Source organism: Syngnathoides biaculeatus, chromosome 9 (genome assembly GCF_019802595.1).
Source record: "Syngnathoides biaculeatus isolate LvHL_M chromosome 9, ASM1980259v1, whole genome shotgun sequence".
NCBI classification, from domain to species: Eukaryota; Metazoa; Chordata; class Actinopteri; order Syngnathiformes; family Syngnathidae; genus Syngnathoides; species Syngnathoides biaculeatus.
Genome location: NC_084648.1, coordinates 19,180,469 through 19,205,154, shown reverse-complemented (window position 1 = coordinate 19,205,154; position 24,686 = coordinate 19,180,469). Strand labels below are relative to the sequence as shown.

Below are 24,686 nucleotides of genomic sequence, written 5' to 3'. Positions count from 1 at the left end.
TATTTCGGACAAAGTTCCCTTTCTATGGGGGCGACGTTATCTCAGTCGATCATTACCGCTGTAGTATATAATTCCACTAAATGCTGATATTAAACATACTTTTGCCCGTAATGAAAGACAAAAATACGGCATAAAGTCGGGTCGTATGTCGAGTCGTGACGTCGTATGATGATACAGACTCGCACCTGTCCGTTCTCCATTGTGCCTTCGCTGCGACGGTCCGCGCATGCGCACCTCCCTGCAGCCGTGACTAGACATTCGGTCATAGGAGCTGCAGAGGCGACCGAGCAGGAGCCGGAGCGGGAGGAGGAGGAGGCGCTGCAAGCGGAGTCGTTTTGCGGCGGGGGTGTTGTGGGGCGGAGGGTGGGGGAGAAGGCCCCCCCCCCCTCTCGAGCAGCGTCGGTGGAATTAAAATCATCGTCGCTCGACCGCGAACACGGTGAGTGGATTCATTTGCTGCGTGTCAAGTGCGTGCGTCAAATGTCCTGTGTGCCCCCCCCCACCCCCATCCCCAGCACAAGTCCATCACGGGTGGCAGGTAGATGAGTGTGTACGTGCACAGTCCGCCATCATTGACCCCCCCCCCCCCACCTTCCCTCCCTCTTTTTTGTGGAATATCAGACGCGGCCTCTGTGGACATGATCCACAGCGCGCGCGGACTTTGTGCGACCGCAACTACGAACGCGTACCGCGGGGACGGTTCGGTACTGCATGCTCAGGGATGGCCGTTAGGACCCGGTGGACCGGTACACCTCTCACTGCTGCATGTCGTTTTCCTTCGCACGGGCCATCTTAGTTTTTAGCCTTCCTCATGAATGTATGAAAAAAAAAAAAAAGATTAACATTTAACTGTTTAACGATGAGTGTGTGTGTATATATATTTATTTCTTCTACAAATATTTTTCATAATCTAAATAATATATTTTATATTTTTATTATATTTTATAATATATAATGTAATATAATAATATAATATCACAATCTACTACACAATGAGAAACTGTCAAAAATTAAATATTTAAAATTTTCCTTGAATTAATATGAGAATGATATCTTTATGTCAAATAACATTTGTTTATCTATCTTTGCCAGTTGTGTACAGTGGCATAATAATTTTCCACGATTTGGCATAAGCGACAATTCATTTGTGATTCGTAACCATGGCTGCAGTTTTTTTTTTTTTAAAAAAAGGCTGTTAAAAATCTTCAACAGGACCAAATTTCACACTGAATAAATATTAATGTGAGTACATGAAGACAAGATCATCATTATTTCAGTGTATATACTTTTGCTGTCATTTCAAATGTAAAAGGTGCGCTTTGGCGCATTGGGATTTCACGATTTGGTTTTCTGGTGTCACTTTCGTCCCAGGTCCCTTCTGCGGGAGACGACGGCCATGTCCACCCCAGATCCCCCCATGGGGGGCAACCCCCGCCCGGGTCCGTCTCCCGGTCCGGGTCCCTCCCCCGGGGCCTTGCTGGGCCCCAGCCCCGGTCCTTCCCCGGGCTCTGCCCACAGCATGATGGGACCCAGTCCCGGTCCTCCTTCCTCCGGACTCTCCCAGCCGGGCCCGTCCGGCTACGGCCAGGACGGCATGCACCCCCTCCACAAAGTAAGGAAATTATACTTCAATGAGTAGTTTTTCACAACAACAAGAGTACTTAGCAAGTTTTTAAGGGGTTCTCGCGAACATTGACCCCCCCTCCCCGAATTGTCTTTTCAGCCTCTCGAGGGCTTGCACGACAAGAGCATGAGCGAGGAGGGTCGCTTCGGCCAAATGAAAGGCCTGCCGGTGCGGCCTGGTGGGCACGCTGGGATGGGCCCCCCGCCCAGTCCTCTGGACCAACACTCCCAAGGTACTGCCCCCGGATGACAAAAAACGGACTTGGTTGTTTCATTTCGCTCTTGGTCGACACCAAACTATAATATTTGTACCGTTTATATTCATTCCAGGTCATTTTTCTTGCGTACAATCCCCCCCCTCCCCTCAAAAGGTTGTTTTCGTGAGCTGACTCCCTGATGTCTTCCAGGTTACCACTCCCCATTAGGTGGTTCTGACCATTCTAGTCCAGTCCCTTCCAACGGCCCCCCCTCTGGGCCTCTACTCGCATCTTCCTCCTCATCGTCCTCTTCACTTGGGCCCGGCTCCGCCTCCGCGCCGTTAGAAAACCCCGGTGGAGAACAGCACTCTTTGGGCCCCGGCAACCGCCCGGGACCGCTCGGGATTACAGGGCCGGGACCCAGCCCTGGACCCAGCCTCAGCTCCACCGTCCCCACCTTGGTGTCGGGCCTGGAATCCGCTGGCCTTTCCGGACCCGGTGGTCCCGGGGGTCCCACTCCTTTCAACCAGAGCCAACTGCACCAACTCAGAGCTCAGATCATGGCCTATAAGATGCTGGCCCGGGGTCAGCCCCTGCCGGACCACCTCCAGATGGCCGTCCAAGGGAAAAGGCCGATGCCTGGCATGCAACAGCCCATGAGCAGCTTGACTCCAGGAGCTGGACCGCCAGGACCGATGAGTGCAGGCTACAGTCGGGCTCACGGTGAGGACTTGGTGTTGACTTCATCAACCTTTCTCAGGATCCCACAATCACCGTTGGCTTCAGCTGATTTTTGTCACTGTAAAGAAAAATATTTAAGACAGAAATGTAATTTTCCCGTCTAGGAATGTTGGGTCCCAATATGCCACCACCGAGTCCATCGGGTACAGCAGTGGGGATGCAAGGACAGAACCACAACGGGCCTCCCAAGTCCTGGCCAGATGGTTTGTGGCTTCTATTTCGTTACATTTTGTTTTTCTGGATTTGACTCTGGCTTGGATGAGTGCAGTCCAAGGTCTGCCAACTTTGAATACATCAAAATACTCAAGATAATTATTAAGAAAGCTGCCTTGGTGTATTATGCACGTGTTCCGAATCATGCATCCGTGCAGTGTCCGTTACCGACCCAAAATAAGCCACAAAGTCGAGAAAGTCGTTGTAGTCCAGTGTTTTATAATGACTGAACCGAATCGCTGAAGCACGGATGGCTGGAGCACAATGCCCATCACCATCCACATCAGGGGTGACCAACCCCAAACAAGCCCTAAAAGTTATCAAAAGTTAAAGTGCTGACGTTTTGTCATGAACGGATGTCTTCTGTAATCGTATCAAAAAGAATAATCCAGGGACAAGATTGTGGTTAGTGAAAATGCTGAGTGGCTAGGAACTCTGGGAAACCGCTAGCCTCAGTGATTGGTGAGCATCAGTCATTAAGTCTGTCATATCCACCACAAACTCTACTGGAATAGTCTGGTGGTGGGGGGGGGGGGCTCTCTCGCGTCTTTCCAGGCCCGATGATAAATGCGGCGGCCCCGTCCAACGCGCCCCAAAAGCTGATCCCGCCTCAGCCGACGGGGCGACCCTCTCCCGCTCCCCCCTCGGTGCCCCCGGCGGCGTCGCCCGTCATGCCTCCGCAGACGCAGTCCACCGGGCAGCCGGCGCAGCCCCCTCCCATGATGCCTTACCACAGCAAGCAGAGCCGCATCACCCCCATCCAGAAGCCCTGCGGCCTGGACCCCGTGGAGATCCTGCAGGAGCGGGAGTACAGGTACCAGGAAGACGATACGGAACGCAACAACGCCCTAAAGTCGCGATAACGTGATTGTGCGCCGCAGGTTGCAGGCCCGCATCACGCATCGTATCGCCGAGCTGGAGAACCTGCCGGGCTCTCTGGCTGGAGATTTACGAACCAAAGCCACCATAGAACTCAAAGCGCTACGGCTGCTTAACTTCCAGAGACAGGTGAGCGCAGACGCATGCGGAGCCCAAACCCCTCGCGCTAGCAGAAAGATAAGATGTATTTTTTTTTTTTTTTTTTTGTTATGAATGGTCAGCTGCGACAGGAGGTGGTGGTGTGCATGCGTCGCGACACGGCTCTGGAAACGGCGCTGGATGCCAAGGCCTACAAGCGCAGCAAACGCCAAAGCCTGCGAGAGGCTCGGATCACAGAGAAACTGGAGAAGCAGCAGAAGATCGAACAAGAGCGCAAGCGCAGGCAGAAGCATCAGGTAGGCCTCACGTCGACGTCGCGCCAAAACAAGAGAAAACGTGAGCTACGCGATTTCAGAGCATCAAACGTGACTCCCAGAGTCATGTGATGAGAAGAAATTCCGCCTTTATAAAGGTTCATTTTTGATTGACATTTAATAATGTGGCGTGTTTATGATTGGGGTGGTAGTTTGTGGTGAGAGGGGGGAAAAAAAAAAGCAATTATCTAAAAAAAAATGAACAAAAATGAATCAAAGTTGCTCTCAGTACAAAGTGGCACAGTCGACCAATAGACAATATTAAAGCCCTACTGTCATGAAATGCATGATTTTAGTATGTTATTAATAAAATAAAGGCAGCCGGAATGGACCCGTTCATTTTTTCACCACACAAAATGATTTTGACGAATATGGCTTTTTGCCACTCTCGCCATCAAAATCTTCTCGAGGGATTTGTTTTCGAGAAGACGCCCACTCAAGCGGTCTCGTTTGTTTCCATTAATTTTACCTCCGGGAAGGTAGCTCGTTGTTCCTTCGTGTTAGCCAAAATGTCGCCTCGTTGCATTGCTGGATATTGTTCGAACGCTCGGGAGGATGGATTCACTCTTCGTACTTTTCAAAAAGACTCGTTTCGTCCTAAAAAATGGATTGCAGAGGTGCAAAGGACGAGACCTTCGTGGGTTCCAAATGACAGGTAGGTGCAAATAGAGCGATTAAAAAAAAAAAAATAATAGTTTGGCTCGACGTAATCCTCTCAGAATGTAACAAAAGATCCGCGTACGTAAGTCAGGGGTGCTAAATGTGTCGATGTAGCCATCGGCATCGAGCACGGCTTCGGCGGTCGCTCATACGTGCCGTCTCAGACTCTGTTAGTTAGAAGTGATCCGCATATCATCTAAATATGGCTCGAAACGATAGGGTAATATTGCCTGGTCACTTCACTCGATTGTGAGCTTGCGTGTCCCATTGGAGGTGGCGCAGCAAGTTTTCAATGGCGAATGTCGCGGCGTGACATCACGAACAGACGTTGCGGGCAATATGGCTGCCACCGCGATGTCAAATGAGACTTGGGTGACGCGCTCTCTGCTCATATTTATTTTTTCGTATGGACATTGAAGTGAATAATATCACGTGTATTTTTCATGACAATAGCTATTTTAGAATGTTTATAGGCACAAAAAAAAAAAGAAAATATGAGACGAAGTGTCCGCCGAGCTGATGTTCGTCGTCTTGTCTGGTCGCGTCACCGCAGGAGTATCTCAACAGCATCCTTCAACACGCCAAAGACTTCAAGGAGTACCATCGCTCCGTCACGGGCAAAATCCAAAAGCTGACCAAGGCCGTGGCCACCTACCACGCCAACACCGAGCGGGAGCAGAAGAAGGAGAACGAGCGCATCGAGAAAGAGCGAATGAGGAGGCTCATGGTAAGCCGCCGCCGCGCCGCCCGACGTCTCGTCGCCTTCGCCTCGGTTAACCCCGCCCCGCCGCGTGACCCTCCGGCCAGGCGGAAGACGAGGAGGGCTACCGAAAACTCATCGACCAGAAGAAGGACAAGCGTCTGGCCTACCTCCTGCAGCAGACCGACGAGTACGTGGCCAACCTCACCGAGCTGGTTCGCGCGCACAAGGCTGCGCAGGCCCTCAAGGAGAAGAAGAAGAAGAAAAAGAAGAAGAAGAAGAAGAAGGTATGGAGGACGGGGGGCACAATGCAATATTGCCAGAACTTCTCAGAACTGCAAACCAACGCTGGGGTTCTTCTCTTCCAGGTGGAGAGTCCGGAGGGACAGACTCCGGCTTTGGGGCCCGACGGAGAGGTGAGAGGTCACAAAGCACGGCGGACCCTCGGACACTCTTCTCGGAGAACCTTCCGGGCCTTCGGTTCGGGACGTTAAATCCTGACGGCGCTTCCTCCGCAGCCTCTGGATGAGACCAGTCAGATGAGTGACCTTCCCGTCAAGGTCATCCACGTGGACAGCGGCAACATCTTGACCGGGGTGGACGCGCCCAAGGCCGGACAGCTCGACGCGTGGCTGGAGATGAATCCCGGGTGACCGCCTCTTCATTTTCCTTCCTTTCCGAGACCTGCTCGTGGGCCGATGGAAGAAATCGTCGTCGTCGATCAGCTTCTAAAGTTGCAGAATTATACGTCCAGCTGCTTAGCCGCTTATCCTCACGAGGGTCGTGCTGTCAACAGGCAGGTGGCGGGGCACACCCTGAACTGGTCGCCAGCCGATCGCAGGCCACATGGAGAAAAACAGCCGCACTCACAATCACACCTACGGGCAATTGAGAGTGGCCAATTAATGTTGCATGTTTTGGGGATGTGGGAGGAAATTGGGGTGCCCACCCGGAGGAAAGCCGCGCAGGCACGGGGAGGACATGCAAACTCTACACAGGCGGGGTCGGGATCGAACCCGGGTTCTCAGAACTGTGACGCCTTCGCTTTCCTGCTGATCCAACGTGCCGCCGTGTACTTTTTATCCATCCATCCATTTTCTGAGCCACTTATCCTCACGAGGGTTGTGGGAGTGCCGGAGCCTATCCCAGTTGTTAAACGGCCGCACTCACAATCACACCTTGGGGCAATTTAGAGCGTCCAATTAATGTTGCATGTTTTTGGGATGTGGGAGGAAACTGGGGTGCCCACCCGGAGAAAAGCCACGCAAGCACGGGGAGAACATGCAAGCTCCACACAGGCGGGGCCGGCATCGAACCCGGGACCTCAGAACTGTGAGGCCAACGCTTTACAGCTCGTCCACCGTGGCGCCTCGCTCAATTGTTTCTTTTTAAATACGACGTGAGGTCCAATACACTTTGCCAAGATGAATTTCTGGCATTTACAAGTTGTAGTTATTGAAACTATTTGATATTTATCGTTCCGTTTTTGCTTTGCTTGTTTTCAAGTTACGAGGTGGCGCCACGCTCCGACAGCGAAGACAGCGAGGACGAGGATGAGGAAGAGGTTGTGGCCGTTTTCGTCTATTTACCGGTTCCGCTTGGCTAAAATGAAAAATTGAAAACTGAACCCGCTCTGGTAGGAGGAGGAGGAGGAACATCAGCCCTCAAGCGCGCCAACGGAAGAGAAGAAGAAGATAAGCGACCCCGACAGCGAGGACGTGTCAGAGGTGGACGTGCGCCACATCATCGAGTGAGTACGCCCGCCCGCCCGCCCGGGAAACCTTTTTTCGTTCAAACCGTCGTGAGCGGGCGTGGCCTCGGCGCAGGAACGCCAAACAGGACGTGGACGACGAGTACAGCGGGGCGGCGTTCGCGCGAGGGCTGCAGTCCTACTACGCCGTGGCTCACGCCGTCACCGAGAAGGTGGAGAAGCAGTCCACTTTCTTGATCAACGGACAACTCAAACAGTACCAGGTGAATGTGACAACCGGGCTCATTCGGATCCGCTTTTCCCGTAGCGCCCGGATGACAGAATAAGCTTGTATAGTACACAAACTTTTCCTGGTTTGTGCGGCAGATCAAAGGCCTGGAGTGGCTGGTGTCGCTGTACAACAACAACCTGAACGGGATCCTGGCGGACGAAATGGGTCTGGGCAAAACCATCCAGACCATCGCGCTCATCACGTACCTCATGGAGCACAAGCGGCTCAACGGGCCTTACCTCATCATCGTGCCGCTCTCGTGAGCCGACGGACGTTCTTTCTGCATGAGCTTCTCTTTTGGGTTTTTTCCGACTCTTTCTGACCCGCAGGACTCTTTCGAACTGGGTCTACGAGTTTGACAAGTGGGCACCCACGGTTGTGAAAGTGTCCTATAAGGTACGTTGCACCGCTTTAAGTGTGCGTCGCTTTATGAGGCAAAGGAAATGTACCTTAATTCTATGCGTGGGTTTCCTCCGGGAACTCCGCTTTCCACATACCAGAAACTTAATTGGACACTCCAAATTGCCCCTAGGTGTGATTGTGAGTGCGGCTGGTGTTTGTTTCTATGTGCCCTGCGATTGCCTAGCGACCAGTTCAGGGTGTGCCCCGCCTCCTGCCCTTTGACAGCTAAAATAGTCTACAGTACTCCCCGCGACCCTTGTGAGGATAAGCGGCAAAGAAAATAGATGGCTGGATGGATTGACATACATGCGCCGCAGCTGTGTAAAAGCCGCAAGTGCCCACATTGAAATACGAGATATTTACAGAGAATGACGGTACACAGAAAGAGTTTAACGCTAATGCAGCGCTAACGCTAGCGCAACGCTGGCATAAAAAAAAAACAAAAAAAAACACACCGGTAAATATCACAGAGACACGCCAGTAACACAGCAGCAACACGCTAGCACAGTGCTAACGCTAGCGCAGGACTAACATGTCCGGTAAAAGTCACTTCCTCGGCACATATATTCCACCGGTCTCACTCTTACCTTTTCCGCTCGAGTGCTCCCCCTTGCGGCCGTTAAAAAAAATGCACGAATTAGCCGCATAAACCGCAGGATCGAAAGCGTGTGGAAAAAAAGTGGCGGCTTATAGTCGGGAAATTACGGTAGTTTAAATGAGATGACTATTATTTCCTTAAAATATTAAACAAAGTACTGCACAATTTTAGTGTGAATGTTTGAAAATGTTGCGTTGGGTTTAATAGTATTTTTTTAATTATATTTTATTATAATTTATTTTAATTTTGTACAGTAATAGTGCACAAATGAGATAAAAAACACATTGAATTAAATAATAGTTATGAGGAGTCAAACAACGTAATTCACAAAAATTGGTCATTTTTACTGCAAGTTGCAACCTGACTTATTTTTTATTTTCCTTATGCATTGTCCTGTATTATCATAAAGAACTGAATGATGCCTTCTGAGTATTGTTTTATTGTTTGTGTGTCTACGTGTGTTGCTGCGGGGTTTGTGTTTGCACCACTACTTTACGCAACCTTCTTTGTTTTTTTTGGGGTTTTTGTTTTTTGTTTTTTTTTCCAGGGTTCTCCCGCCGCCAGAAGAGCTTTTGTCCCTCAATTGCGCAGCGGCAAGTTCAACGTTCTCCTCACCACCTACGAGTACATCATCAAGGACAAGCAAGTCCTAGCGAAGGTGGGCCTTCGTATCCAACACTTCTCTGGCTCCAAACAGAGTTCACGTCATCGCTCACGAGGGTCGCGGGGAGTGCCGGAGCCTATCCGAGCTGTCATCGGGCAGGGGGAAGGGCACGCCCCGAACTGGTCGCTCAGCCAGTCGCACTTTTTATCCATCCATCCATTTTCTGAGCCACTTATCCTCACGAGGGTTGGGGGAGTGCTGGAGCCTATCCCTGCTGTCAACAGGCAGGTGGCAGGGTACACCCTGAACTGGTCGCCAGCCAATCGCAGGGCACATGGAGACAGACAACAGTCGCACTCACAATCACACCCAGGATCAATTTATAGCGTCCAATGAATGTTGCGTGTTTTGGGGATGTGGGAGGGAACCGGAGTGCCCACCCGGAGAAAACCCGCGCGAGCGCGGGGAGAACATGCAAACTCCACACAGGTGGATCCGGGATTGAACCCGAGACCGAGGCCCTTGATCCATCGTGCCGCCCGGTCAAACGTCATTATTATTCATTTTTCAAAAGTCCGTCCCCCTCACGACTTATTTTGAATTTCCTGAACGTCCCGCAGATCCGCTGGAAGTACATGATCGTGGACGAGGGCCACCGCATGAAGAACCACCACTGCAAGCTGACCCAGGTTCTGAACACGCACTACCTGGCGCCGAGGCGGGTGCTGCTGACGGGCACGCCGCTGCAGAACAAGCTCCCCGAGCTGTGGGCGCTGCTCAACTTCCTCCTGCCCACCATCTTCAAGAGCTGCAGCACCTTCGAGCAGTGGTTCAACGCCCCGTTTGCGATGACGGGCGAGAAGGTCCGTCAACGGTGCTGCGCGACCCGTTTTTTTACGCTCAACCGCCGCCCCGTGAAAAAATAGCAACAAAACCATAAGAAAAAAAAAAACGAGTTTGTGATTTTGTGTTATACTTCATAAAACTATACAGTACAGTCATTTAATCATTAAATAGCATTAAAATTTATGACTCATTAACATTGATTATTATATTAGTAATAATAATAATAGTATTAGTATAGTGATTAATAATAATATTAATAGGTCGTAATATTAAGTTGATTACATGAACTCATTAATGACTTCAGTGCTCATTGGCACCTTGGCCACCTGGGGGCAGCAAAAGACAGACATCCAGGTAGACCGTACACGGAGACTCATCTGTCAGATTGTCTGTGCGGCAGTAATGTTCGACGTCATTCGCAGAGGATAAAGAATATGTGCTTCTGACTGAGGATTGTTTTACTGTCTGTCTATGTGTGTTGCTGTGCGGTTTGTGTTCAGAATTCTCCCGCTTAAAGCAAGACGACGACAACATTGCCACATACGACACGACTTGCTAGCAACGATACAGTTAACCTCGGTAGCCGACCGATTGCCTCTTTGCAATAACATATCGCATATTATTTGACTTTAATTTGACTGAATTATGTTTGCACGGTGACCTCGAGTGTCTTTGAAGGCACCTCTAAATGAAAGAGATGATTGTTCTTCTTCTTGTGGCGCTGCTTTTTGTGAACGCACTTCCACACGACGTGCGGTTACTGCTCGCGTGTCGACTTCCGACTTCCACTCCAACGCGTCCGTCCGACCGACCCCGCAGGTGGACCTCAACGAAGAGGAGACCATTTTGATCATCCGCCGTCTTCACAAAGTCCTCCGTCCCTTCTTGCTGCGCAGGCTGAAGAAGGAAGTGGAGGCCCAGCTCCCAGAGAAGGCACCAAAAAACCTCTCTCAAATCCGACAAAGGAACATCGCGTACCCGCATCCCTCCGCTCATGCGCCTCGCGTGTCATTGCAGGTGGAATACGTGATCAAGTGTGACATGTCGTCGCTCCAGCGGGTGCTCTACAGGCACATGCAGGCCAAGGGCGTACTGCTGACCGACGGCTCGGAGAAGGACAAGAAGGTCCGATGCGTACTCACGGTTTCACGGTCCCGGAACAGCGAGGGGCCTTGTTTCCGGTCTCTCTACACCATCGACTTATCGTGCATTGGTGATGAATGAAAAGTTTTCTGATGTGCTCAAACAGGGCAAAGGAGGCACCAAGACGTTGATGAACACCATCATGCAGCTGAGGAAGATCTGCAACCATCCTTACATGTTCCAGCAGATCGAGGTACCGCTGAAGGGACTTTGTTTACGTGTTATGTTCCAATCGAGCGATAGTGCAGACTGAAGGGGTGTCAAACTCATTTTTGTTGCCCGACTTGCCTCAACAGGCTGTTCTGAGTCCAAGCCCGTATAAATGGAGGATTTCCATATATTATAATGAATACACAACAAAATAATGCATAAGGAATTTTGAAATCAGAAGCCAGGAAAAAACATTTTTGGATTGGTTAAAAAAAAAATTGAAGTCAACAAAGACAATTTGCAGTTTTGGTATTTTAACAGGAAGCGTGAAGTAATTTGCTTTTGCGGGCCACATAAAACGATGTGGTGGTCCTGATTGGGCCCCCCGGGCCTTGAGTTTGACACCCGTGGTGTAGGATTTAAAAAAAAAAAAAAGAAGGTCAGGAAAGCAGAACTGGCTCGTCTTTTTATTAACCCAACGAAGTTGATTCGCAGCTGCGCGTTGGGAGTCAGGAAATGCCGTCACGGTTTCGAAGCGTGCGTACTGTCATCTCTCGGTCTTGGCGCTTTCTGGTTTATGATCTCGGAGGCAAATGCAGTCTTCGGTTGCCCGGTGCTTCCCCGAAAAACTCAGCTGGCTCAGAGAAAAATAGGTTCTGTCGGCACAAGAAAAAGGGATGAATATGAACTTAGCACAAGTTGGAAAAAAAAAAAAAAAAAGTGTTCAGTAACCCGACAAAAGGTGAGCATCGACGCTCGAGAGAGACCACGTGAAAAACTCCGTGGACCTCTAATTTTTTCAGTGTCTGAGCCGTGAGCGCCCCCTTTGACCACTGTGAGCCACATCAGACGTACGCACTGCGGTCAATCCGTGTCACCCATTGAAGTTACATGGCTCATTCAAAAAGTTCAGATTACATTCCCGTCAGAACATTTTTAAGAACAATTTTGCGCCAACTATTAACTATAAATTTGAAATGGCGCTTCCAACTTTGTTACATTTATTTATTTTTTAAAACATCATGATATCCCCGTCTGTTTTTCTTGGTGTGAAACTGAATTATCGCTTGCAGAATATCTTTAGCGACGCATGATGAAAGTTGAATGACGCTCCCAAACAGTTTGAGGGTTAATGTTATGATGCCGCCTATATTTAAAATGCAGAATTAGCTTTTTGGGCACCGTATCATCTGCGCTTTCATCCTGGATCCCTGGATCAGGCTGTGCCAGTTTGGAATGTTAACATTATCCACCATCTCATCCTGCGCTTTCTACTTTGGCTTCAGACCAGACCTTTTTTTTTTTTTTTTTTTTTTTACTCAAAAAAGAGAAAATCTCATCCAGTTTCACCACTTTTTCTTCTATTGTTCACATACCCTGGTGTTTGTAATCATGAGTGTACCCCTTTAAAATGGAGGGGGGGCAGTGTCAGGTAGACTGGGAAGTAGCCCGATGTGACCGAGCAGCAGCTCTTTGTGAGAGGTCGTGCGCTGCCGTGTTTAAAAAAAAAAAAAAAAAAAAAAGACGTCAGGCTCTAGTTCACAGCCCTGGATCTGTGTTCCTCTGCGCTGAGAGTGTGCGACAAGTGCGCAAGTGCGCAGTCGCGCAGCTTAGTGGGAACATTGCCGTGGAGCCACTTTGTCTGTTTTGTGTTTTGTGATTTTCATACAAATAAAAAAAAAAAATCTGCGGCAATTTTTTTTTTTATTTTATTGCAGGAATCTTTCTCTGAGCATTTAGGTTTCTCTGGCGGAATAGTTCAAGGGTAAGTCTCACGTGGCAAATCGCGTGCATTCATTGTACTGCTCTCCCGATCTCATCTTCTTTTCTTTTCTTTTTTGTCAGCCCCGACTTGTATCGCGCGTCGGGGAAATTCGAGGTGTTGGATCGGATCCTCCCCAAACTGCGAGCGACCAACCACAAAGTGCTGCTCTTCTGCCAGATGACCTCACTGATGACCATCATGGAGGACTACTTCGCCTACCGCAGCTTCAAGTATCTGCGTCTGGATGGTAAAAGCCAAATTTGATACTCCGATGCTACTTGTATCGTACGCTTCGCTTTGCTTTCTTTTGCCCGCTGGGCTCACCGACGGTTGCGAAGTCGCACGCACGGCAAAGAGAATGCGGTAAACTTCAAACCATATTGTGTACACCGCCAGTGTCAAAATCAAGGCCCGGGGGCCAAATCTGGCCCACCGCATGATTTTATGCGGCCCCCGGAGGCATCAACCTCTATGATTCTTGTGAAAATCTGTACCAAAATTTCAAATTGTTACATACATAAATGATAACGTTGGGATATTATAAGCATTTTTGTGTCACCAACTATGAACAATGTCTGAAAAACCCATTATACTTCATCTCTGATTCAAAACTGGTGTAGATATGATGAGACGATTAAACATTATGGTTTTAGTCATAACCGCCCTCTGAGGGAAACCATAACTACAATGTGCGCCGCAACAAAAACGAGTTTGTACACGAAATCGGTGATTTTCTATTTTATTTTATTTTTTGGTAGGTGCTAAATATTAAACTACATTGTTTAGTGTTTGCAAAGGCGTGCGACTTTTGCTGTCCATTTTTGGGATTTTCATTTTTTAAAGTACATTCCAGGTAAATTAATGGGAATCATTTCGAAATTTTGGGTCCTTTTTAAATAGTGTAACATATAAAACCACACAATAATGATTTTTTTTGACAAGTGAATATGCTTTCAATTTTGTTTGTATTTAAAACATGTCTTAAACTCCGATGGTGATGTAAATCTGCATTTCCACCACTTCATTTCTGTAAATTCCTCGATATTCCTAAAAACGGATGGTGGTTTTCCATTTTTTTTTTTTTTTTTTTAATTTTGCGTACAACTCGAGCACGCACCAAAGCGGAAGCGCTCCACACAAGAAACGCGACGAAAGGCGTCCCGTCCGGTCCACCGATCTTTTAGAAGAGACGATAAAGGAGGGTGACGGATTTTGTCGTCAATGGGATGTCGGGGATGTGCTCGTTAATGCGTCGTCCCGGCAGGCACCACGAAGGCCGAAGACCGAGGAATGCTACTGAAGACCTTCAACGATGCCGAGTCGGAATATTTCATCTTCCTCCTGAGCACGCGAGCGGGAGGCCTCGGCCTCAACCTGCAGTCCGCCGACACCGTCATCATCTTTGACTCCGACTGGAACCCGCACCAGGTTTCCACTCTATTCTCTCCTCTCCTCTTTTTTTGGCGTTAAGTGTCACGTTACGTTAAGCGTTGCTATTCTAAAAGCGTAAAAACCGTAAACCTCTCAAGATGAAGACTTTACATGGCAGCTTCTTGTCGGGCAGCTTCCCTAATCGTAAAAGTGTAAAATGAACTTATCGAGTGGTAATACTTTCACCTTGACAAGATCTAAGTCAGAGACTGTGGTCCTCAGTCGGAAAAGGGTGGCGTGCCCTCTCCGGGTTGGGCACATGAGATCCTGCCCCAAGTGGAGGACTTCAAGTATCTCGGGGTCTTGTTCACGAGTGAGAGAAGAATCGACAGATGGATCGGTGCAGCGTCTGCAGCGATGTGGACTTTGTACCGGTTCGTTGTGGTCATCTGGCAGAAGAGCTAAGTCCAAAGGCGAAGTTCTCAGTTTCGCAGTCGATCTACGTTCCTCCCCTCACCTATGGGGACCAGCTGTGGGTCGTGACCCAAAGAACAAGATCCTGGGTACAAGCAGCCGAAATGAGTTTCCCCCGCAGGGTGTCCGGTTTCTCGGTCATCAGGCAGGGGCTCAGTGTCGAGCCGCTGCTCCTCCGCACCGAGAGGAGCCAGATGACGTGGCTGGGGCATCTGATCCGGATGCGTCCCGGACACCTCCTCGGTGAGGTGTTCCCCGGGCACGTCCCCCCGGAAAAAAGACCCTTGGCTCGACCCAGTACACGCTGGAGAGACCGTGTCTCTCGGCTGGCTCGGGAACGCCTCGGGATCTCTCGGGAAGAACTGGAAGAAGTGGTTGGGGGAAAAGGGAAGTCCGGGTATCCCTGCTGAGCGACCTGACCCGGAACAGCGGTAGATCATGGTTGGATGGAAGAAGTAAATGCTTTCATATAGTTTTAATGTTTTGAATGGTGGGTTTTTTTTTTTTTGCAAATTTTTAAAAACACCGGACCCTCCGTGTTTTGCCACCCGCAGATTTTCTCTACTTTTGTTTCCTTTCTATTCACTCTTTTTGTCCTCAAAAAGAATACCAAAGTCCAAAAATACTCAATGGCGGTTTATCCCACTTATTTAAAAAAAAAATGTTGCTAAACAAAACATTTGAATGCAGTTACCGGCGGGTAGTCCCGATTCCCCTCACCAGGTTTGTATGAAGCCAACAACATTTCAGCTCTTAGTCTTGTGCGGTTCCAGGACCTGCAGGCGCAGGACCGAGCTCACCGCATCGGCCAACAAAACGAGGTGCGCGTGCTGCGCCTGTGCACGGTCAACAGCGTGGAGGAGAAGATCTTGGCCGCCGCCAAGTACAAGCTGAACGTGGACCAAAAGGTGATCCAGGCGGGCATGTTCGACCAGAAGTCGTCCAGCCACGAGCGCAGGGCCTTCCTGCAGGCCATCCTGGAGCACGAGGAGCAGGACGAGGTCTGGGGGCAAGACGTCTGTCTTCGGATGAATGTACGTCCGTGCACCGCCGGACGCTCGGAGCTCTCGGGCAAAACGGCGCCGTGGCTTTGACGTTCGGGAATCGGCCGTGTGTTCAGGAGGAGGACGAGGTCCCCGACGACGAGACGGTCAACCAGATGATCGCCAGGAGCGAGGAGGAGTTCGATCAGTTCATGGTCAGTTCCTGATCCGCTTCGGACAAACACCAGCTGCGTCGCCTCCGGGCGAACAAATGCTGAGACGAGATAATGCTCAATTGCCGCGCTAATAGATTTGTTGGGGTTTGTTTTTCGCATTATTTTGGGTCGCAGAAATGATTTCCTTTTTGTTTTGTTTTGTTTTTTTCAACCCCCCCCGTCGTCCACAAAAAATACATTTGTTCCATGTAATATTCCGCAACAAATGCACACGCAGTGTACAAAACCCGAATCGCTGCGCTAGGAGACATTTAGACAGACGATTAAAGGAGAGGTTATGTCAACAAAACAAATCACGATTTAAAACCGTCATGATATCATATCTGCGACAGATTTTTGTCAAAATATTCCGAGTAGCAAAGTACGTTTGACAGCCTTTCTTGTCCTGCTGAGATCAAAACACGCAAGAGGGATCTCATAATTCAAAAGAATGATTTCGGCAATTGCCTCCTGCTCGTCTCGATGAAGCCACCTGAGGGCAGCGCGAGACAAAAAGACATCAACTGCTCATTAAGGCGGTCTTCGGAATCCCGCTTGAGGTCTTGGTTTTGCACCGGGTGGGCACTCCGGTTTCCTCCCACGTCCCAGAAACATGCAGCATTTATTGGACCCTCTAAATTGCCCCTAGGTGTGATTGTGAGCACGGCTGTTTGTCTCTGTGTGTGCCTGGCGACCAGTTCAGGGTCTACCTCGCCTCCTGCCTGTTGAATGCTGGGATTGGCTCCAGCACTCCCTTGTGAGGATAAGCAGCTAGGAAAATGGATGGATGGATAGTCTCAAAATTCTTTATTTTTTTTTTGAAACACAAAAGAAGATAAAGAAAGATGGTGGTGTAAACAAGTTGTGTGCATTCTAATAAAACTTCCACTCAACGAAAAATGTTTTTCTGCTTACCCGGTTGACGTCGCGCCCCCCGGGAAACATAGACCCCACCGTGATTGGTAGATTTGTCAGCTCAGCACACAACACTGTAAAAGTGCCGTTCATGTAAAGCTGGGGGGGGGGGGGGGGTAGGACTAACATTAAACTTTGATATTACGGTGGGGGCTACAAAATAATCATCTCGGCTTGCGGGGCACCGCTTTGAGACCATTGATCCTAGGGGTCCTTGATTTTTTTGCAGCAGCCAATCATGTCGCAGTGGATTGTATCCTGCCTAGTCATCAATTAAAGTCCATGATATCTAAAACTCCTCTAGAACTCACCGGTGCGGCACTAATATTACCGAAAATAAATGAGCCGTTCGTACTGAACAATCAAAAGTTTGCCCGTTACTGCGTTCGCTCCTGTAATCCATGCTGACCGGGTTTTGCGGTTTTGCTCCGTGGCAGCGCATGGACTTGGACCGGCGGCGCGAGGACGCCCGCAACCCGCGGCGTAAACCTCGTCTGATGGAGGAGGACGAGCTGCCCACCTGGATCATGAAGGACGACGCCGAGGTGGAGCGGCTCACCTGCGAGGAGGAGGAGGAGAAAATGTTCGGACGAGGCTCCCGCCAGCGCAAGGAGGTGGACTACAGCGACTCGCTGACCGAGAAGCAGTGGCTCAAGGTAATTGGAGGAAAAGGGGGCCGGGCGGAAAGACGGGGAAACCGCGAGGCGGAGGGTCGACGGACTCGGTTTTCCCTCCCCGAGCAGGCCATCGAGGAGGGCACCCTGGAGGAGGTGGAGGAGGAGGTGCGGCACAAGAAGACCACCACCCGCAAGAGGAAGCGGGATCGGGATCGGGACCCGGACCTGCCCGTGCCCTCCTGCTCCTCGGGAGGAAGAGGACGAGGGGACAAGGATGAAGACGCAAAGAGGCAGCGGAAAAGGGGGAGACCGCCGGTGGAGAAGATCTCCGCCAATCCTCCTGCGCTCACCAAGAAGATGAAGAAGATCATCGACGCCGTCATCAGATACAAAGACGGGTGAGGAAAAAGGGGAGGGGCCTTGTTGCGAATGCGACATCTGCGCATCCTCATCAGAGGCGACGCGTAATCCGCATCCAAGACGGACACAGTTACAGTTCGGACTTGTGCCAAAATTCGATGCCGGGTGCAAAAATTCGGTCGTGTCACTTTTGCATTCTCGAGTTTCTTTGGAAGCGGTCAGCAAGGTTCAGTTTTCTTTTTTGAAATAAGCCCCTGATCGGAAAACAAAGCAATGTCAGTCATAAATGGATACATTAATAATGTTGTTCTAATTACTTGGAAATACCCATTTTAATCCATGATATCCATTATAAGCAATGTATTTACAGGTATTTTTTTAATTAGTATATTTTAAAGAGGTGCCACGATGTATCAGCTGGTAAAATGAAGGCCTCACAGTTGTGAGGTCCCGGGTTCGATCCCAGACCCGCCTGGGTGGAGTTTGCATGTTCTCCCGTACCTGTGTGACTTTCCTCCAGGCACTCCGGTTTCCTCCCACGTTCTAAAAACATGCAACATTAATTGGATACTCTAAAATTGCCCATAGGTGTGATTGTGAGTGTCTCAATGTGCACTGCGATTGGCTGGCGACCAATTCAGGGTGTACCCCACCGGCCTCCTGCCTGTTGACACCTGGGATAGGCGACCCTCGTGAGGATAAGCAGTGAAGAAAATGGATGGATGGTTATTTCTGTTGATTTAGTTTGCAGTGATGTTTTTTTTTTTTTGTTTGTTTGTTTTCAATATTTTGCCCCTCGTGTGAGGTGTCTAAAAAATGTTTTGATGGGGGGGAATAAACAATTTCTAAACTTAAAATTAGTTTAGAGAGGGAAAGTGAATTCGACGACGTTTGCGTCCTCGAATAAGATTCTGATCGGTGATGTCACTTCCTGCAGCACGAGCGGACGCCAGCTCAGCGAGGTGTTCATCCAGCTGCCGTCCCGCAAAGAGCTGCCCGAGTACTACGAGCTGATCCGCAAGCCCGTGGACTTCAGGAAGATCAAGGTAACGGGACTTTTCTTCTTTTTTTTTTTTTTTTTTTTCAAATTCACAAATGAAAAAAAATACGTGCACCGCGTTTCACCGACAACCAGGAGAGGATTCGAGGTCACCGCTACCGCAGCCTTGGCGACCTGGAGAGAGACGTCATGCTGCTGTTCCAGAACGCGCAAACCTTCAACCTGGAGGGATCCCTGGTAAGGGCCGTTGCGCAACCATCGCAAACGCCACCGTGACGATGTTGACGATGACGACGGCGATGACCCGGGCAGATCTACGAGGACTCCATCGTGCTGCAGTCGGTCTTCACCAGTCTGAGGCAGAAGATCGAGAAAGAGGAGGAGAGCGAAGGCGAAGACAGCGAGGAAGACGACGAGGAGCAGGATGACGGATCCGAGTCGGAAAGTACGGCCCTTTCGCTTTTCCTTCTTCCGAGCTTCGCCAAAGTTCTGTTCGCCTCGTTCGGAGCTTGTTTTTCCGCCCGCGTCTCTTCAGCCCGTTCCGTCAAGGTCAAGATTCGACTGGGCAAGAAGGAACGAGGCGGCGATCGCGGGAAGGGACGCAGCAGACGATCGGGACGCACCAGGGCCAAACCCGTGGTCAGTGACGACGACTCTGACGAGGAACAAGAAGAGGTAATTATGTATTTTTGGATATACTCACCGGATACTTCATTAGATACACAAACACAACGACTCATGTTGAGTTTTTGTGTTTTGTGTTCCAGTGAAGTTGGGACGTTGTCGTGGTAAACATAGATAAAAACAAAATGCAGTGATTTGAAAATTCAACCAGAATTTAACTGAACACACTGCAATGATATTACATTTTCAAAGAGATCAACTTGATTATTTAGCAAGTTAATAAACAGTTTATTACCACTCTCAGCTGAAGCTTCATGTCAAACTACACCTAAAACTAAGAGAACTGAACAGAAATGTATTTAAGGAAAAAAAAAAAAAAACACGACCGGGAAACTCCATTGGCATGTGGACGAACAAATACCGTAATTTCCGGCCTACAGAGCGCACCGGATTATAAGGCTCACGCAGTACATTTGGAAAGGAAATACTTTTGGTACATAGATAAGCCGCACCTGTGTAAAAGGCGCAATTGCCCACATTGAAACACAAGATATTTACAAAGAAAGACGGTACACAGAAAGAGTTTTCAAAGTTTTAATACCCTAGCTTAGCTTAACATAGCAACAACACGGTAGCACGAACAGGGCTGGTTATAAAAAAACAAAACAAAAACATACCGGTAAAAAAAAAAACAGCCACGGCAGCAACACAGGAGCAAGACGGTAGCATAGCACGAACAGAGCCGTTAAAAAAAAAAAAAAAAAAAAAGAAAAAACATACATAACTAAATCACTGAGACGCAGCAGTAACAAAGCAGAAACACGCTAGTGCTAACGCTAGCGTGGCATTTGTGGGAGGAAACCGGAGTGCCCAGAGAAAACCTACGCAGGCACGGGGAGAACATGACAACTCCGCACAGGCAGGTCTGGGATTGAACACCTCAGAATTGTGAGGACATCGCTTGACCAAGTGTAGCACAATGGTAGCACAGCACGAACAGAGCCGTTTAAAAAAACAAACAAACAAAAAAAAACATACCTAACTAAATCACTGAGACGCGGCAGTAACAAAGCAGAAAAACGCTTGTGCTAACGCTAACGCGGCACTAACAGGACTGGTTAAAAAAAAAACATACAGGTAAAAATCACTGAGACCCGGAAGTAATACAGCAGCAACACGCTAGCACAGCAGTAACACGCCCGGTTAAAAAAAAAAAAATCATTGGTAAAAATCACTGAGGCACAGCAGTAACACAGCAGCACAGTGCTAACGCTAGCGCAGCACTAACAGTGCCGGTTAAAAAAAAAAAAAAAAGCCATCCCGGTAAAAGTCAGTTCCTCGCCACGTATATTCCACCGGTCTCACTCTTAACTTTTCCGCTCGAGTGCCCCCTTGCAACCCTTAGGAAAAAATGCACAAATTAGCCGCATCACCGCATAAGCCGCAGGGTTTAAAGCGTGTCAAAAAAGTATAGGCCGGAAATTACGGTAGCTTCTATGTGATCATAATTGTAATTGATAATTGTGTGTGCGCGTTCGTGTGTGACTTGTGCAGGAGCGCTCCCTCAGCGCCACTGATGAAGAGTCCTGAATGGTCGCCACGAAGCGATAATCCGCCGGCTAACACCTCCATCCGTCCAATCACGCCAAAGCGCTCAAAAAGAAGGCTTTGCGACGCTTCAAGGACTTTATCACGGGCGTCTTTTTTTCTTTGCATTTATCTCGACGCCAGTCGAGGAGTTTTTGTTGCTGCTCCCGCCGAAGTCCCGTTGAGGGGGGGGGAAACCTCCGAGATCCCCAAATCCATTTGAACTTGAGCAAATTTTCTCTTTTGGCCACAGAACGGAAGCCCTGACGGCCGCTCTGGCTGCGGCTTTTTAACGTCGTTATTAATCGCGACGAACATCATAAAGTCCCCGCCCGAGTATTTGCGGCTCGTACGTCACAACACGTGAAGCCTTCCAGTTGAGTCTGCTTTTCAATGTGACGATCACATGTTGGCTTTACTACAAAAGCGCAAAATCTCTGGTCACAAATTGCTTTGTGACAACTGAGCAAAACCTTCCCTGAACTGTTATAAAGTCTTTTAATTTTTATTTTTGAAAAAAAAAAAAAAAAAACAACAGTGATAAATCAAACTCTTCTGCTTTGCCCCTGATGGCGTCGGACTCGCCAAATAGTGAGACTCGACTGAAACGAGTTCTCGCAGTCCGCGGACTTCAAATTTGATTTATTAGCGTACAACGTCGGCGTTTCGAAACGGTGTTTTTATATCGGTGAATGTTTTGATTTTTGGAATAGTTTTGTTTCTATTCTTGTTCTTTAAGCTCGGATTGGGATCGAAATCACTTTTGGGAGGTAGCTAACACATCGTTATTAAACGCTGCCAAAAATATGATGAGCTAAATAAGGAACAATATGAAACTCGTCCAGTGGATACCTGGATCGGATTACGACTGGACAGGGTCGAGGTGTGACTAGATTTATGAAAAAAAAAAAAAAAGTGGTCTTAGCTGGCCCGTGGAGTTCTCAGAGCCACTAAATCTTGTAAACAATGCTGAATGTATCCAGAAAATGTTTTCAAGCCGCCGCGAAGCGAATCGCCTTCGTCACCTTGGCTACAGGAGCGAGCTTGGGTCAAACAGTCGACCACGAAGAACCCCCGAGGTGTGCGTTTCGCGTGCGCTGTCGATCCTTCGGAGAAATCCTGACGCGACCGAGGATTCACGGAGGTCGCGCTTGAGGTTTTTTTGCACCGGAACAGCCTGAGCACTTCGGACTTCTCGGAGCGCGGCGACTCTGTACCGTATTTTGAATTGCTTCTTCATCTTTTCTGTACGTGGTGAACTTACGTTGTCAAAACTCTCCAGTGGACTTTTTTTTTCCTCGTTTTTAATTTCAAGACGAAGGACCAGAGGGACGGCGGCTCCCCTCTGCTTGCGAACGCCTCACGGCCGGACGGTGTTGGATGTGCTGTAAATGTTACGATATGTTTGGGTGACTCTCTCTTGAAACTGTACTTCGTTGTACTTTTAGTATTATAGTAGTTAGTCGAAGAACACGCAACCAAAGCGTCAACACGTCTGTCTGTGCTGTGTTGTGTCGTTGTCACTGCGAAGAACATTGTAACAATAAATGAAGCGTAAAAGTGGTTCTTGGTCCCGAGTTTTGGATGTCGCGGCGGAGTTGGAGACCCCCACCACTCCCAGTCCGTTAAACCTGGAGTCCATTCAGTTGAGGTTCCACTGTACTGTAAATGTATACAGTACAGTGAGTTCTCGGGTTAAGACGGTCTCGACCTAACACGCCCGTCCGCCATTTTGTCTGGCTAATGCTTGTCCGTTTTTGCATCTTCGCATTTTTCGCCCTCCTTTTGAGACATGATCGCCCCAAAGAAAAGTTTGGAGAAAGGGGCGACGCCAACACCACCGAGGCTTCAGTCGGTCGACCGCGGTGACAATTGTTAAAGACAAAGTCCGTATTTTAGCGCATGTGAAGGGTTCCGGTCCTATGTCGGGCAAGATGATCACAAAACAAGGTTCTTCGGTACTTGTCGAGATGGAGAGGACTGAGGACTGAGGACTGAGGACCAGGTTCGCAACTTTCCCTTCTTCTTCTCCATCCATTTTTTAGCAGTCATGCTCAGTACATTATCGTGTTTATTTCAATGTATTTGCTTTTTTTTTATAAGTATTTTGATATAAATTCTGACTTTAATGGTGGAATCCCACTTTAGTCGAAATTCGAATTAAGTCGCTACTGACGGAACAGATCTCAGTCGTAGACCGAGGACTCCCTGTATTTGCCGCCGGTTCGTTATACGTTATGGATACCTACTTTTGAAATCAGAAGCTAATGATAACCGCGACAGTTTTATTCATTTTATTTTCAAAGGGGCTTGCAGTTCTCAACATTGTTAAAGGTGAAGACATTTTTTTAATAATTTGGGTATTTTAGCAAACGCCATCATTTGTTTTAAATGGCCACATTAAACGATGTGGCGGGCCAAATCTGGGCCTCGACCCTCGAGCTTGACACCTCTGGATTAGATCATTCCATAACCTTCATAAATTGTGATTTTGCGTATTTATGTTTTTATTATAGAGTACTTCTTCAGGGATACTTATTATTTATCCATCCATCCATTTTCTATGCCACTTATCCTCACAAGGTTCACGGGGAGTCCTGGAGCCTATCCCAGCTGTCAGCAGGCAGGAGGCGGGGTACACCCTGAACTGGTCGCCGGCCAATCGCAGGGCACATAGAGACAAAACAGCCGCACTCGCAATCACACCTACGGGCAATTTTTAATGTGTCCAATTAATGTTGTATGTTTTTGGAATGTGGGAGGAAACCGGAGTGCCTGGAGAAAACCTGGATTGAACCCGGCACCTCAGAACTGTGAGTTCACTTTGCCAGCTGAGCCACCGTGCCGCCCACTTATTATTTATTCATTTTTAATACTTGTTAATAGAAGCGGATGCCGTCTGCATTTCATTACCTGGAATGTGACGTTCGCAGTGACAGAAGAATTGAATAATAATAAGAATTTATTCTTTGCAGGTACCGAGTGCGAAGGACCCAGAGCCCAACATGCCAAAGATATTTGTGGTTAGGTAGAAAAATAGAATCGAGCTTTATTATCACTGGAACAATAAAAATCAAGCACGAATGAATCCACCATTGAAGATTCGGTTGCATTTTCGCCGGTGGAGGCAGCACTTCACGGTCAACCAAACTATTTCGACGATCCTCGTTCAGGCTGCTTTGGCTTTTATAATCCGTGTTCCGTTCTTGGGTTCTCGCGGAACGGGGGGAGATTCGGACATGCGCGCAAATGCACAGTTCAGATGAGGCGGGCTGGTTGAGGTAGCGTCAAAATATGTAATCCGGCAGGTATTTCTCCATGCCAGGAATTCTTCCCTGGAGTGAGAAAAACCAGAAGGTGTTCCTGCCCCCCCTCCCCCCAATACAAGCCACTCATTGCGCCGAGCCAAATCTACGCCCACTTCCCGGCTTACTCACCAAAAGTATTTGCCGCCGTACGTCACTCGCGTGCTCATTGCAAAATTGGTGTGGAAGCGGCTTTTCTGAGTCACTTCCAGGCCTTTTGGTTTTTTTTTTTTACAATTTCTGGAAGCAGGAACGGTGCCGCAGCTGAAGGCCGTTGTTGGCCTCACAGTCCTGAGGACTGGGGTTCAAATCCCGGCGT

The 24,686-nt window shown here is 48.7% G+C and overlaps 1 protein-coding gene across 2 annotated transcripts; it reads left to right on the top strand.

Annotated features, from left to right (window-relative positions):
* Positions 1–206: 206 nt before the first annotated feature.
* LOC133506026 (transcription activator BRG1) lies at positions 207–22,625 on the top strand. Of its 2 annotated transcripts, none has more exons than XM_061829724.1 (34): positions 207–439; positions 1,372–1,612; positions 1,724–1,856; positions 2,031–2,543; positions 2,666–2,764; positions 3,330–3,588; positions 3,656–3,782; positions 3,875–4,048; positions 5,280–5,453; positions 5,534–5,710; positions 5,795–5,842; positions 5,945–6,075; positions 6,933–6,990; positions 7,067–7,176; positions 7,253–7,400; positions 7,504–7,667; positions 7,738–7,804; positions 8,956–9,066; positions 9,633–9,875; positions 10,678–10,791; positions 10,876–10,983; positions 11,108–11,194; positions 12,870–12,916; positions 12,997–13,163; positions 14,181–14,344; positions 15,535–15,795; positions 15,882–15,959; positions 17,312–17,530; positions 17,615–17,889; positions 18,789–18,897; positions 18,987–19,088; positions 19,164–19,296; positions 19,387–19,526; positions 21,030–22,625. In XM_061829724.1, exons 2-34 carry the CDS (start codon positions 1,397–1,399, stop codon positions 21,063–21,065), a joined length of 4,992 nt encoding a protein of 1,663 aa, XP_061685708.1. In that variant the 5' UTR covers positions 207–439; positions 1,372–1,396; the 3' UTR covers positions 21,066–22,625. The 2 variants fall into 2 exon arrangements, with proteins under 2 accessions (XP_061685708.1, XP_061685709.1); XM_061829725.1 differs by having other exon boundaries at positions 210–439; positions 17,618–17,889.
* Positions 22,626–24,686: the final 2,061 nt, after the last annotated feature.

Bases quoted from the DNA above. Each gene is read 5' to 3' on its own strand.
- LOC133506026 (XM_061829724.1), top strand. From the start codon at position 1,397: ATGTCCACCCCAGATCCCCCCATGGGGGGCAACCCCCGCCCGGGTCCG. The intron at 1,613-1,723 runs GTAAGGAAATTA...TTGTCTTTTCAG, and splicing joins GCATGCACCCCCTCCACAAA to CCTCTCGAGGGCTTGCACGA. The intron at 10,984-11,107 runs GTCCGATGCGTA...GTGCTCAAACAG, and splicing joins GCTCGGAGAAGGACAAGAAG to GGCAAAGGAGGCACCAAGAC.